We start from the raw sequence: 14,047 nt of genomic DNA, 5'->3' as shown, positions 1-14,047 counted from the left end.
AGGGAATTGATCTCTACAAACCTGATTCATTATTTGCAAAATGGCTCTGCTAATGAGACGTACTTCTTATGCGATTAGGAGGATAAAACACCTTGGGTCTTTCGTTTTTATAAATAAATATTTAAGGTCCATTTAAAAAATTGTAGTTATTTATTTGAGAGAGAGAGAAAGAAAGAAGGAAGGAAGGAAGGAAGGAAGGAAGGAAGGAAGGAAGGAAGGAAGGAAGGAAGAAAGAAAGAAAGAAGAGAGGGCTGGAGGAATGGCTTAGCAGTTAAGGCCTACAAAGTCAAAGGACCCAGGTTCAATTCCCCAGGACCCATGTTAGCCAGATGCACAAGGGGGCACAAGCATCTGGAGTTCGTTTGCAGTGGCTGAAGGCCCTGGCGCTCCCATTCTCTTTCTCTTTCCCCCTCTTTCTCTGTCAAATAAACAATAATACTTTTTTTTAAAAGAAAGAAATAGATAGAGAGAAAGAATGGTAGTGCCAGGGCCTTCATCCACTGCAACTGAACTCTAGACACACATGCCACCTTGTGTAGATGGCGTATGTGGGTCCTGGGCATCCAAACTGGATCCTTTGGCTTCTCAGGCAATTGCCTTAACCTCCAAGTCATCTCTCCATCCCCACTGTAGGTCTTGATCACAGGAAGTCTGCGCTGCCGTCAACACTAGCGTTTTCTCCTCTCAACTTCTCACCTCTTCTCCATCTCAGCCCAGCAACCAGAGATAACTTCCGTACTCATACCTGATCAGACTCTGAGCATGGCATTTTTTCACGGGGAGAGAGAGAGAGAGAGAGAGAGAGAGAGAGAGAGAGAGAGAGAGAGAGAGAGAGAGGGAGAGGGAGAGAGAGAGAGAGAGAGAGAGAGAGAATATGTTTTACTCTTCTTTTAGCACAGAAGAAAACCCCTTAATACAGGCAGGCATTGGGCCCTGGGTAGGGGACCCTCTTACACGCTTACACCCTTGCCTTCTCTCTGCTGGCCCTCACTCAGTTCAGGAAGTGCACCGTGTCCCAGAGGTCACTGTGGAAATTGGTGCATAGTATTCTCCCCTCGAATGCCCTGTCCCCTCTGCCACTTTCGTTCAGTTGGCCATTGACTGTCCTTCGGATTTCCTGTCAACGATAATTGCTCAGAAAGGCTCTTCCTAACCTGGCCAAGTCGGACACACCGAGAACTCTCTGCACAGTGTCAGACATGCGTCTGCTGCCATCCACACACCGCGCTAAGCTCTATTCCGCGCGCTCCCTCTGCCCTCCCACTAGTTTTGATGAAGTGAGCGCAGTTTTCCCAGTGGCAGTGATATTGGCTGTAAATGCCGTGAAGACACGCCTGTCTGTGTTTCTTCCCATCACTACGTTCTGGGTGCCTCACTCTGAGTCAGATGCACGCAATAAACACATGGCAAGTGCGGGCATGGAGACGGGGCAAGACATTTCAACATGAAGAGGATATGCCAACTATGTTAATGACATGGATATGAATCTACTGTGACACTGGCAGCTGTATGGTTGCAACTTCAAATATCCCAGGATCGGAATGCTCAAGAAGCTACGTGAAAAGTCAGTGAGATGGGCCGGGCGTGGTGGCGCACGCCTTTAACCCCAGCACTCGGGAGGCAGAGGTAGGAGGATCACTGTGAGTTCGAGGCCACCCTGAGACTACATAGTGAAGTCCAGGTCAGCCTGAGCTAGAGTGAGACCCTACCTCCACCAACCAAAAATAAAAATAAAAAAATAAATAAATAAAAAACAACCACGGGCTGGAGAGGTGGCTTAGTAGTTAAGGCACTTGCCTGCAAAGCCAAATGTCTCAGGTTTGACTCCCCAGGACTCACGTAAGCCAGATGCACAACGGGGTGCACGTGTCTGGAGTTTATTTGCAGTGGTTGGAGGCCCTGGCGCACTCATTCTCTTTCTCTCTCTACCTCCCTATTTCTGTATCTCTTTCTCTTGAGTAAATAAATAAAAATAAACATTTCTTAAAAAAAACCCAGTGAGATGAATATTTGTAAAAACTCTATTGTGAGAGGCAAAAGAATTAAACTCTCAATAGAGGCATAAAGAAAAGAAGGGGAGCTGACAAGGTGGCTCAGTGGTAAAGCACTCGCTACAGTATTCAAGATTCATCTCCAGACTCTGTCTGAAAAGCCAGAAGCAAGCCGGGCATAGTGGCATAGGCCTTTAACCCCAGCTCTCGGGAGGCAGAGGTAGGAGGATCACTGTGAGTTCGAGGCCATCCTGAGACTACATAATGAATTCCAGGTCAGCCTGGGCTAGTGTGAGACCTTACCTTGAAAAAATGGAAATAAAGAAAACAACCAAACAAACATTTAAAAAGCCAGAAGCTGTGGCAGGCTTCAGTAATCCCAGCACAGTGGCAGTGGAAGCTGGAGACAGGAACATTTTCCTGAATGCTCCTGGCAAGGACAGCGGAACACAGCAGAGCAAAACTGCTGACCAAGAAACCCTGCTTAAAACGAGGTGGATAGGAGAGGAACAACCAGATAGATGTTCTCTAATGTCCACACACAAGCCAGGGCCTGCATGTGCCCACATTCACATATTAATGGCAATTTTTTGAAGATAGAAGAAGGAAAAAAAAGGGAATTTAACCGCACATTGAACTTGATTGTCAAACAGGAATGTGGAACATGCGCTCTTCCTCTCTGTGCTCAGCACGTGCGTTCTCCCTTCCAGACTTCCTTTCCCTGTGTTTAGTTTCATCTCCCCCTGGACCAGCCCTGGGAAGATGGTGGAAGTGGTCCTGGTTTTACTTCTCTATGGAGCTGTATTAATAATAAGTTAATAAAGTTGACTTTGTCCTTCCTCAATCCTGTAAATGCCTTAGGACTCAGTATAACTTGCTTGGATCACACAGCCATCCCTTGAGCAACCAGTGAAGGTTAAGAAAAGGTGAGGCTCAAACTGACTGTCACATAAGTCAAGGGCTCCATCCTTGGCATCAGGAATACCTTGCTTGAGATTGAGGGGAAGGGACCCCAAAACCTAAAACAGAAGCCATTTCTGGGGAAGAAAATGAAGACTAAATGCTGGTAGTTGGGCAAACAATGTCCTCAAAGAGAGTTAGCCCTGTTGTCATGTAGAAAAGTCCCCTGTGACCTGTATGGTGGGCGAACTTTACAGAATTAAATGGAGACTTGAAGGATGCACAGGATTTATGCTTGCAGGAGTTTGATTATGACCACCTCATTACAGCCACTATAAGCATAGCTAGTGTTCATTGAGGACTCACTGTGTGCCAGGTACTCATGGAAACCTGTTATGTTCATCATTTGCTTTGTCCTCACAGGGAAGGTCATTAGACCTGGCAGTCAGAATGTGTAGTAAAAAAGGCGAGTGAGCACAGTTAGTTGTTTTTATTCTAATGGCATGATGATGGAAAACGAGAGAAAAAAAAATTAGCTTGGTAGCAAAGGGAAATTTACAGAGGAAGCTGCTGCTTCAGATTTGGACTTTTAAGCACAGGTAAACTGAGTCACGGCAGAATGGTGGAATGGCTGCGGTTTGTGGTGGGGAGTGTACGGAAGATGAAACTGACATGTATTGCGATGAAACTTGCTAGATAGGAAGTGGAGGTTGAACCTCAACAAAGGGGCCTGGGTTTACAAAGGGGATGAGAGCTCATCTGTGACCCAGTAGCAAGAGGGGCAGCTCCAGACATGGAGGGCTCAGTTTTCTTAGAGCCCAACTCAGAGCTAAGCCCTTTGTTGGGGATGCTTTAGGGTAAAAGAGTGTTAAGAATAAGATTCACCAGAACCCACGTTAGCCAGATGCACAAGGGGGCGCACGCGTCTGGAGTTTGTTTGCAGTGGCTGGAGGTCCTGGCGCACCCATTCTCTCTCTCTCTACCTGCCTTTCTCATTCTGTCTGTTGCTCTCAAATAAATAAAAAAGGAATACCCCCCAAAAAGAATAAGATTCATGGGGCTGGAAATATGGCTTTGCAGCTAGGCACTCGCCTGAGAAAGCTAATGACCTGGGTTTGATTCCCCAGCACCATGTAAAACCTCATGCACAAAGTGGCACATGCATCTAGAGTTCATTTGCAGTGGCTAGAGACCCTGGCATGCCCAGTTCCTCTACTTCTCTCTGCTTGAAAATAAATACACAAAAATAAAATAAATAAACACACAGAATAAGATTCACTATGTTTTATAATTTAATGGAATTAAGGTAGGCTGATGACTGAGAAAGACACGAGGTAGAAATGGACGACCTATGTCTTGAGAAACTGAGTCACTGATCCAGATGCTGTTTCTCTCAGGTTTTTGCTATGCCAGCTGCACTCAGCATGTTTTGTTAACCATAGGATGACTCCCCCCCCCCCCCATGTTGACTGCACTGGGAGGGGCCGGTCCCATGTGGTGAATTGAGCTTTATTCAGGGGGCTTATTTGTGATATCTGATAGTCCTATGTTTGAGTGTTTGACAGTGCAGTGGTTAATGCAACTTGCTTCCTCCAACCCTCTCCCCCCCCCCCCCCACTGCCCGATCAGGAACATTTCTTCAGCCAAAAGCCCTCCAAATCTGTCTTCCTTTGTGATCCCTGCTCACGTGGGTGAGTATCTTGAAATTCCTGCAGTCTCGAATGGGCTTAACCAAGTAAACCCTGGAGAACAGAAGGTTTTAAATTGGGCTCTCATTTAACTTTGACACAGACATTTCAGACAACAGAGCTGGGTGATGGCTCAATTGGAATGTGTTTGCCATGCAAGCATGAGAACCTGAGTTCAGATCCTCAGAACCAGCACTCACATAAAAGCTCAGAATGGTAGTGGGAACCAGTAACCCCCAAACTGGGGAAGTGATACAGGGGGCTTTCTGGTTAGATAGTCTAGCCAGATTGGCTAGGTTCAGGTTCAGTAAGAGATTCTATCTCCAAATTTTTTGTTTTGATTTTTGATTTTCAAGGTAGGATTTCACTCTAGCTCAGGCTGATCTGGAATTCACTATGCAGTCTCAGGGTGGCCTCGAACTCGTGGTGATCCTCCTACCTCTGCCTCCCAAGTGCTGGGATTAAAGGCGTGCACCACCACGCCCAGCCCAGCCTCTATCTCCAATTTTTTAAGGTATTTTTAAGTTGTTTTTTAATGTAGGGTCTCTTATTAGCCCAGACTGACCTGGACATGTAGTCTCAGGGTGGCCTTGAACTCAGGCCTCCCGAGCGATGGGATTAAAGGCATGAGCCACCACTCCAGGCATCCTATCTACAAAATTAAGGCAGGAAGTGATTGAGGAGGATACTTGGGGGTTGATCTCTGGCCGTCTCACAAGCGTACATGCCCATACATCCACATGTACACATGTATGAACACACACACACACACACACACACACACACACACACACACTTATGTCATACAGCCATATACAGAAAAAGAGAAAGAAATTCAACATAATGAAAGGCACTTCAAAGCTCCCTTTATCATAAACAGATGTGGAAGCAAAGACCTGAAGAAAAGGTGATTTAAACAAGGCTGTCATAGCACTTTTACATTAAAACACTCAGAGCTGGACAGATGGCTCAGTGATTAAAGGTGCTTGCTCCACAAGCTTGCTAACTGGAGCTCAAACCCCCAGGTACTCAGGTAAAGCCGGATTCCAACTGACACATGGTCTGCAATCCCAACATCGCTATGGCACTGGCATGCATGGCCAGGTGAATCACAAAGCTCATAGTCCAGGTAGATTGGCCTTTCTGGGAAAAAGAAAACCAGACATAAGAGAGACCTTGTCTCATAAAGACGAGGGAGAGGCACATTGCCCCTAGATTGTCTTTGGACCTCTACATACATCCCATTATTACACACACACACACATATGCACGCACATATCTACAGACGCAAAGCAATTAAAAAAAATAAACAAGGGCTGGAGAGATGGCTTAGCAGTTAGACGTTTGCCTGCACAGCCAAAGGACCCAGGTTCGATTCCCCAGGACCCACATAAGCCAGATGTACAAGGGGGCTCAGGTGCCTGGAGTTCGTTTGCAGTGGCTGGTGGCCCTGGTGTACCCATTCTCTCTCTCTCTCTCTCTGTGTCTGCCTCTTTCCCTCTCTCAAATAAGTAAATAAATGAATAAAAATTGAAAAATTAAACATAAAATAAGCACTGAATGCAGGGTTCTGAGCACTTTCCTCACAGCACACACCTTAGCTGGCGAAACACATGCTCTCCTGTGGCTTGTGTTATTCTTCTTCATAGACTCCCTTCTCCCTTTTCCCAGGTCTCAGAAAGAAATATTCTTACAGGATGTTTAAAAAACAAAACAAAACAAAACAAAAAAACACTAAGAGGAAAAAAATCCAACATCTTCACAAAAGAGAGTCTTTTGATCTGGAGGATTGCTTTCATCTGATAACAAGAAGAAAAAAAAATGTTCCTTTCCAAATCCATGGTCTCTGACAGCCTGCTTGGCATGTAAGGCTTGAATCAGGCTGTGACCTGTGGCACCCTCATTCTAAGGCCCAGGAGGTGAAACCAGAAGGCTTCAAAGGGAATGCAGGTCAGTCGAGGCGTGGGAGGATTTGCTCTGTATCTTATTTCCGTGTCCCCACTTTGGAAAACTCTCCATCGAGACAATGTTTAACACGAAGGCCACTCTGCAAGAAGCGGAGCTTGCCGCAGTGAAGGAGACCTCGCTTGTGAGGAGTGCAAACGTTCCTAATCCTCTTGGGTGCTCAAGCCTCAGCGACCCCCTTGCTTGTCTGTGTGACTTGGGGGACAAGAAGTCCAGCAAGTGACAAAAGCATAAATGTGGAGTTCTGTTTTTGACGGAAAGATGAACCAGAACTAGCAGGAAATGTTTCGGAAAGAACAAGAATGTAAGCAGAAAAAGTAAGCCTCAGTTTATGAAATGGGCACTCACGGGGGCTTTGCGAGCGGCTGCTACAAACGAGAGTGAGGAAATTCTTGGCCTGTCTCTATTAATTCCAGCAGCCACCCTTGAAAAGACCCTGTGCCATTGTTTAGGAAGCATGAAAAGAAAAGGAAATGAGAAGGAATGCAAAATGTTTGCTTGGCACATTCGTTTGATACCTGTGTGTAGTCGTTGAAAACTTAAAATAAATTGCAGAAGGCCCCCGAGACACCAAAATCTGTAGTATTGGCATCCAACCTATAGCCATTCAATATACTCTTGTATACTACCATATATGTGTATCATTTCTTTTATTTATGATCCCTAATATATTAGCTATTTGCTGTATCATTTAGTGAATGATAACCATTTTAGATACATTCACTAGACACAATATTTTTTCAAATATTTTCAACCCATGGTTTATTGCATCAGATGATGAGGAAGTATGGATATGGATGTCCAGATGTACAGAATATCATTCTAGACATGGCGTGAGGTTGGTCACTCCACATCACCCACATGAGTCTTTCACATGGCGGTATCAGTACTTACATTTTCTCCAGGTCCCCAAATCCTGAAAACACTCCTTTGGAGATGACTCGAAGCTTGGTAAGGACAAACCTCCTGAAAAGACAATATACATATACATACATATACATATACATATACATATACATATACATATACATATATATATATATATATATATATATACATATATATATATGTAACATATCACAACCTATCGATTCGTAAATGATTGAGTGCTTAGTGTATCATATCTGCTAACGTTCCCCATGTAACAAGTGCCTGCTACAGTAGTAAGGTCTTAAATTGTTTTTATATTCTCTCCTCTCCATCCTCGACTCAAAGTGTCAATACGGGCACTGTTATTTTCTTCCATTTTACCTGCAGAAGCACACTTAAGAAGGTTAAAACACGCAGTGTCACATAACTGATAGGTGGCAGCTGAGATACGACCGTTGTTTATCACCACTACTCTATATATTAGGGCCTTGTGTAAGGCCCCTGTGTCATCCCCTAGCACACCGGCTTTGATGGCCGTGCTGAGCTGACTTTGTGTCCAATTACAAGGGGAAAATGAAACCAGTGAAAATAGATCCTTCAGCTCACCCACGACTCGCTGCCGTCAACCCGTGTGTCTGAATCCCTTGAATCTGGCCTCTCCTGCTGGTGTCCCCGGGTGGGAGCTGTCCCGGGTCCTGCCTGAGAACAGACCTTCCCAGTCACACTCACGGCTGCTTCTCTTCTAGTCTTGGTAAGCACTAAGGCGATTATCTTCCTCCTTTCATGCATTTTATGCATCTGTTTCTCTCTTTCGCTAAGTTCCTCCCATCGGTATGAAAGTTGCCACACCTAGAAGGCCTTCTCTCAACCCCAGCCACCTCCACCTTTCGATGTTTCTCTTCTGCTTAAAATATGCGTGTCCCACTTGCTTCCAAATAACCACTAATGGCTCCTCATCACACGCAACAACGTCCAAAGTATTCTCAAAGGCCTTAGGCACCCCATTCTCTGTTCTTGTGGGCTCTCCAATCTCAGCGCTTTCCAAAGTTTGGCATGCGGTTGAATTAATCCTCATCAGAGCTTATAAGGCACGTTCCCAAATTCCTCTGGTTAGCACATTTACACCAGCTCTTAGCAGGAAGTCTTGAAGTAGAATGGTCTGACGGCTTTTTGAGAAACACAAGATAACCTTTCACAGCAGAGGCCTCTTCACTTGCCTTTCTCTTGTCACAGAAAACCTCTTGCCGCTCTTTGGGCATGAGTCTCCTTTCTAACTTAGGTTTCTGTATTTCCCCAGCTCTCCATTAAATCCCTATCCCACACAGCCTCACGGCTGTCTCCTTGGCTCAAATATTCATTTCTCCATGAGGCTGTTGTAGCAACCTTGTCCTTGCTAGGACAAAGCCCCTGACCAAAAGTAGCTGATGGCAGGAAAAGTTTTTCTTTTGGCTTGCAGTCTCAATGGGAAGCTTCGTGACAGTGCAGAAAGCATGGCATGAGCAGAGACTGGACAAGACTTCTGTCACAGCAAGTGGAAAAAACAGCAGCAGGAGAGTTCATCAGTCTCTTGTAGGGGGGTTGGGGCTAGCTATAGCACCCTTAAGCACTTCCTCCAGCCAGGTTTCAAACTCCAAATTGCCATCAGCTGGGAAGCAGGCGTTCAGCACATCTCATTGAGACCACCACAGAGGCTACTCCTGACTTCCTTAGTTAAAATAATGATCTCCTTAAACTTATTTATTTATTTGAGAGCAACAGACAGAAAGAGAGAGAGAGAGAAAGAGAGAGAGAGAGGAGAGAGAGAATGGGTGTGCCAGGGCCTCCAGCCACTGCAAACGAACCCTAGACACGTGCGTCCCCTTGTACATCTGGCTAACATGGGTCCTGGGGAACCGAGCCTCGAACCGGGGTCCTTAGGCTTCACAGGCAAGCGCTTAACCGCTAAGCCATCTCTCCAGCCCACCTTAAACTTTTTTTTCCCCCATGGTACTCCTGACATCCTCTACACTTTAGATTTGCCTGCACATTTGCATATGGATGCATGTCTTCCCCATGAACAGAAGGCAAATTCTGTGAGGGCAGTGCCTTACAGCTGAGCTGCTGCTATTATAAACCACATGTCTAGAATGGTGCTTGGCACTGACACTTGCTGGATAACCGAATATTGGATATAGAACCGTCTGAAAATTCCGGGCTTGGGGGTGATATGACAAAAAATAAGTTGTGGGTTGCAAATGCTCTAAGTGTTTTTCTAGGCTAAAAGTGTAAAAAAAAAAAAAATCCCATATATATATCTTCATTTGGTTCCCATTTATTGTAAGGCAGAAAAATGGTAAAAACTAACAAATTAATGATTGCTTTAAACCACTCAGTCTACAAGTTTGGAGCTAGTTTTGTTCAAAAATATATTGTATTTGCTTATTTGAGGGAGAGAGAGTTGGAAAGATCCTGAGAGAGAGGTGATGTATGGGTGCTCCAGGGCCTCCTGCCACTGCAAATGAGCACTAGAAGCATGCATCTATTTGTACCTCTGGATTTATGTGGTTACAGGGGAATCAAACTTGGGCCATCAGGCATCTTTTATGGCTGAACAATCTCTTCAGCCCTTAAGCGAGTTCTAAATGTTAAGGTAAAATGTTGATTAATGAGATATGTAGAGAATGAGATCTTGGATGAATTGACTGTTCTGTTTCATCCTAATTCAGCCAGGCAGTTCTCTTTGTTTTATCCCTTACATTCTAGAAAAAAGTTAAGGACCATACTTGAATTAAGTGGTGCAAACTTATTAAGACAGTAAAAGGATTTTTTAAAGATTAAGTTTTGATTTTCATCTTTCTAAAATATTTTAAACTGGATAATCTGAAGCGATTTCCACTAAAATCACCCAGAAGTCTTCCATAAAATGTAACAAACATATTAATATGTGTAGCCGTGCTTGCAAAGAAGTGTGAAAAATTCCCAAGAGCCTAATGTAAGCAATTGAATCCCAGGTGTTACCCCGAGCAATGGTGAATGAGAATCAGAATCTGAGGAGGATAAACTAGAATCAAGGTCTCCTGGGACTGTGTTGGGGGTGGAGGGTGGTTTTCCACTTTTGGTAGCTAAGAAAATTGTGTATTGATTCAAACTGATACGGGAGATGAGTCTTTGAGAGTGAGAGATGACCTACTCCCTCTCTGTCTCCCCTCCCTCCCTCCCTTTTTCTCTCCCTCCCTCCCTCCCATTTCTCTTGTCTCATATGCATTCTTGAAAGAAAGAAAAAAAATAGAGAACAGGCCCTTGCAATGAAATAACATGTAAAAACTCCCCATAATTCATGAAAGAGATAACTGCTCAGATTCAGAAATCTCAAGATGTCCCAGGACAGGAAACAAAACTCCACTGCCAGAGACTTGGGCACTAATGGTGTGGAATTCTAAAAGAATTTTTTTTCATTGCGAACAGAGAGAGAAATACAAAATATGTCTAAACAACAATTTAAAACTTTGTAAAAATATCTTCAAAACTATTACAGAAACATAATTTTAAATTTAGTTATAAACCTATAAAAGTTATCATTCAAACATTAGAGTATAAAAAAGGCATGTGTCGGGCTGGAGCGATGGCTTAGTGGTTAGGCGTTTGCGGTTCAATTCTCCAGGACCCACGTAAAGAAAAAAAAAAAAAAAAGGCATGTGTGGATAAGTGTATCCACTCATAAAATGCTAAGATAACTCATTTAAAGGATAAAAAATTTCATATACACACACTAAAAGAATAGTGAACAAACTAATCAGTGCTCCTTATTGAATAGGGGGAATTTCATAATGGCTAGAAAGCTCATCAAACCAATATAGAATCAAAAAAAAAAAAAATCAACCAAGAACTAGGTCACAGAGCAAATTAGTGAAAAAACACAATTTTCTCTGATGAGGATGCAATTACTAGGTTATTTAGAAATCAGTAATAAGATAATTAACTCTTTACACCCAACACATGCACACCTATTTGGAAAATCAAAACCAAAACCAAAATCAAAACACCCCTTTATATCATACACGGGTCAAAGAAGAAATTACAATTATAATTAGAAATTACTCAAGGTAAGCTATAATGAAAATACAGCATATCAAACTGTGGGCTGTAGCTTCGTTGCTATTTATAGAGAACTTTTAAGCTTTAAGTTATTCTAGCAGAAAAGGGAACAAAAAATGGAAAATTAATGAGCTACGCTTCCAGCACAAGAAACTAGGAAAAGATTAAGGGAATTTGTGTAATCAGAAAAGTATAAAGTTAGTATTTTTTTTTTCTGATCCCATTCTGGATTAAAATTTAAGGTGAAATTCAAAAACAATATAATAAGAAACATTGGAGTTATGTCTAATGTTGCCAACTTGACAGGGTATAGGATCACCTAGGACATAAACGTATGGGCATGCTGTGAAGGCATTTCTAAATTGGGTTGAGGTGGAAAGGCTCACCATAAATGTAATTGGCACCTTTCTATGGGCCGTGGCCCAGGAGAACGCAAGCTTAGCCAGCGCTCATCTCTGCCCTTCCCAATTTCAGAAGCAATGTGACCGGCTGCTTCCTGCTTCTATCCCCGTGCCTGCCCTGCCCTGATGGACCGAACTCTTGACCTATACGCCAAAAGAAACCCTTCCTTCTTTGAGTCACTTTTATTACGTATTTGATCAGAGAAACAAGAAACTAATGAACACAACAGATGAAATGAGAAATCGCTGGTATTTTTTGAAAAAAATGAAACATTCATCTGAAATTACAATTTGATACACAGTCCTTGAGTTCAAATAGTTTGATTTAATGATTGCTAATTTTTTCATTTATTTATTTAAGCTTTTTTTAAAATTTTTTTGAGATAGGGTCTCACTCTAAGTCTAGCCCCGGCTGACCTGGAGCTTACTCGGTAGCTCTAAGCTGACCTCAAACTCAAAGCCATCCTCCTACCTCTACCTTCTGAGAGCTGGGATTAAAGGCATGCACCACCATGCCCAGCTATCGTTTATTTATTTTCAAAATAGTTATTGCAAATCTCTCTCTCTCTCTCTCTCTCTCTCTCTCTGTGTGTGTGTGTATCCCAGTGTCTTTTGCTGTTGTGAATGAACACCATCAAGACTTATATAAGTGGCCGGGGAGTTGAACCTGGAGTGGAAATTTTTTTGCAAAGAAGTGCTTTTAACTGCTGAGCTATCTCCCAAGCCCTGACTTAATGATTTTTGCACTTAGTGATAGTGTGAAGGCAATATATTTTCAGTAAAAGTATACTTCGATTTTGAAATTTGATTTTTTTTTTCTGAACTAGCAATATAGGCATCAAGGGAACATTAGCTGCCAGTGAGTCGTGACTCTGGAGGGTGTGTGTGGGAGGTGACCATGGATTTTGACAGTGTACATTTGTTCCTGGGTATCCCTGGGGGGTTGGTTTCGAGACAGCCCCCACACTCTAGGATACCAACACTCATGAATGCTCAAGCACCTTGTATTAAATGGTGCGCATATATCTTAACCGTATCTTCCCATATACTTTTCTATGAGCCATATCTAGATGCCTTACTGTACAATACAATGTAAACAGTAACTGTATTTCTAAGGAGCAAAAATAAGAAAAGTTTTGCACATGTTTAATAAAGATGTGTGCATTTTATCCACTAACTGATAGGATTTGGGAATGTGACTGGCTGACCACTGTTGTTCTGTTGTTCAATATATGACATGAAGGGATCAACAATGTGATAGAAAAAAGACCTTGCAGTAGATGATATGGCCCAACTATAGTCTAATGTAAGTGTTCTGTACAGGTTTAAGGCAGAGAAGGCTGAGCTACAATGTTGGCTAGGCTAAATGTATTAAATGGATTTTTTTAAAATTATATTATTGTCCACTCACAATGGATTTTCAGGACACAAGCAAACAAGCATCTGTATTGATAAACTTCAAGTTTAATCTATACCAACCTTTTATTTTAGGACTTAAGGTTAAGTTTTTCCATATGCTTATACGACCAAGGAATCTTTTGGAATACTGAGTGGTTTATTTTAATAGCTTTAAGAATGTATGATTCTAACAATAACGACTGATCGAAAAGAAAAAGAACAAAGTCCGTTTGAGTGTTCATTGAAGACAACTGAGTTTATGAAAGCTGTAAACTCTGCTTATCATAGAAAGTGTATTTTGATCCACAACCACTTCTATGCAATAATGTGCTGGCAGCCTTAGCCAACAGATTAAGAGAAGAAAAAGAACTATTAGGGCTACCTATAAAAGTACTATCGTTTTCTATAGACAGCATAATTATCCATGTACACACAAAGAAACACTACAATGCAACAAGCAAGAAGAAAGTTCAACATTAGAGATAACATTCGAATCAAACGAGGTGCCTGGTGTCTTACTGTTCAGCATCTGTCATTTATATGCTCATATTCAGATTCCTCCCTGTTACTTTAAATCTTGTCCATCACAACGACAATAAGATCTTAAATAATATTGGGCTGGGGAAATGGCTCAGTTGGTTCTGAGGGCCTGATACCATCTGAGTCTGCCTGGGGTCCCCAGCACCCATGCAAAAGCTGGGCATGGCCTTGCAGATCTGGAACCCCAGTCCTGTGTGAAGGGCAGAGTTGTTTGGACTTG

The 14,047-nt window shown here is 42.8% G+C and overlaps 1 protein-coding gene across 2 annotated transcripts in view; it reads right to left on the bottom strand.

Annotated features, from left to right (window-relative positions):
* Positions 1-14,047, bottom strand: part of Fshr (follicle stimulating hormone receptor) — a 220,758-nt gene that overhangs the window by 124,454 nt on the left and 82,257 nt on the right. For both annotated transcript variants that reach the window (XM_004660152.2, XM_004660153.2), the window contains exon 2: positions 7,439-7,510. In XM_004660152.2, the coding sequence (XP_004660209.2) occupies positions 7,439-7,510 (72 nt within the window). The remainder of the gene's footprint in view (positions 1-7,438; positions 7,511-14,047) is intronic.

The sequence above is a fragment of the Jaculus jaculus genome, chromosome 18, assembly GCF_020740685.1.
Source record: "Jaculus jaculus isolate mJacJac1 chromosome 18, mJacJac1.mat.Y.cur, whole genome shotgun sequence".
NCBI lineage: Eukaryota > Metazoa > Chordata > Mammalia > Rodentia > Dipodidae > Jaculus > Jaculus jaculus.
This window is presented reverse-complemented; position numbering and strand designations above follow the sequence as displayed.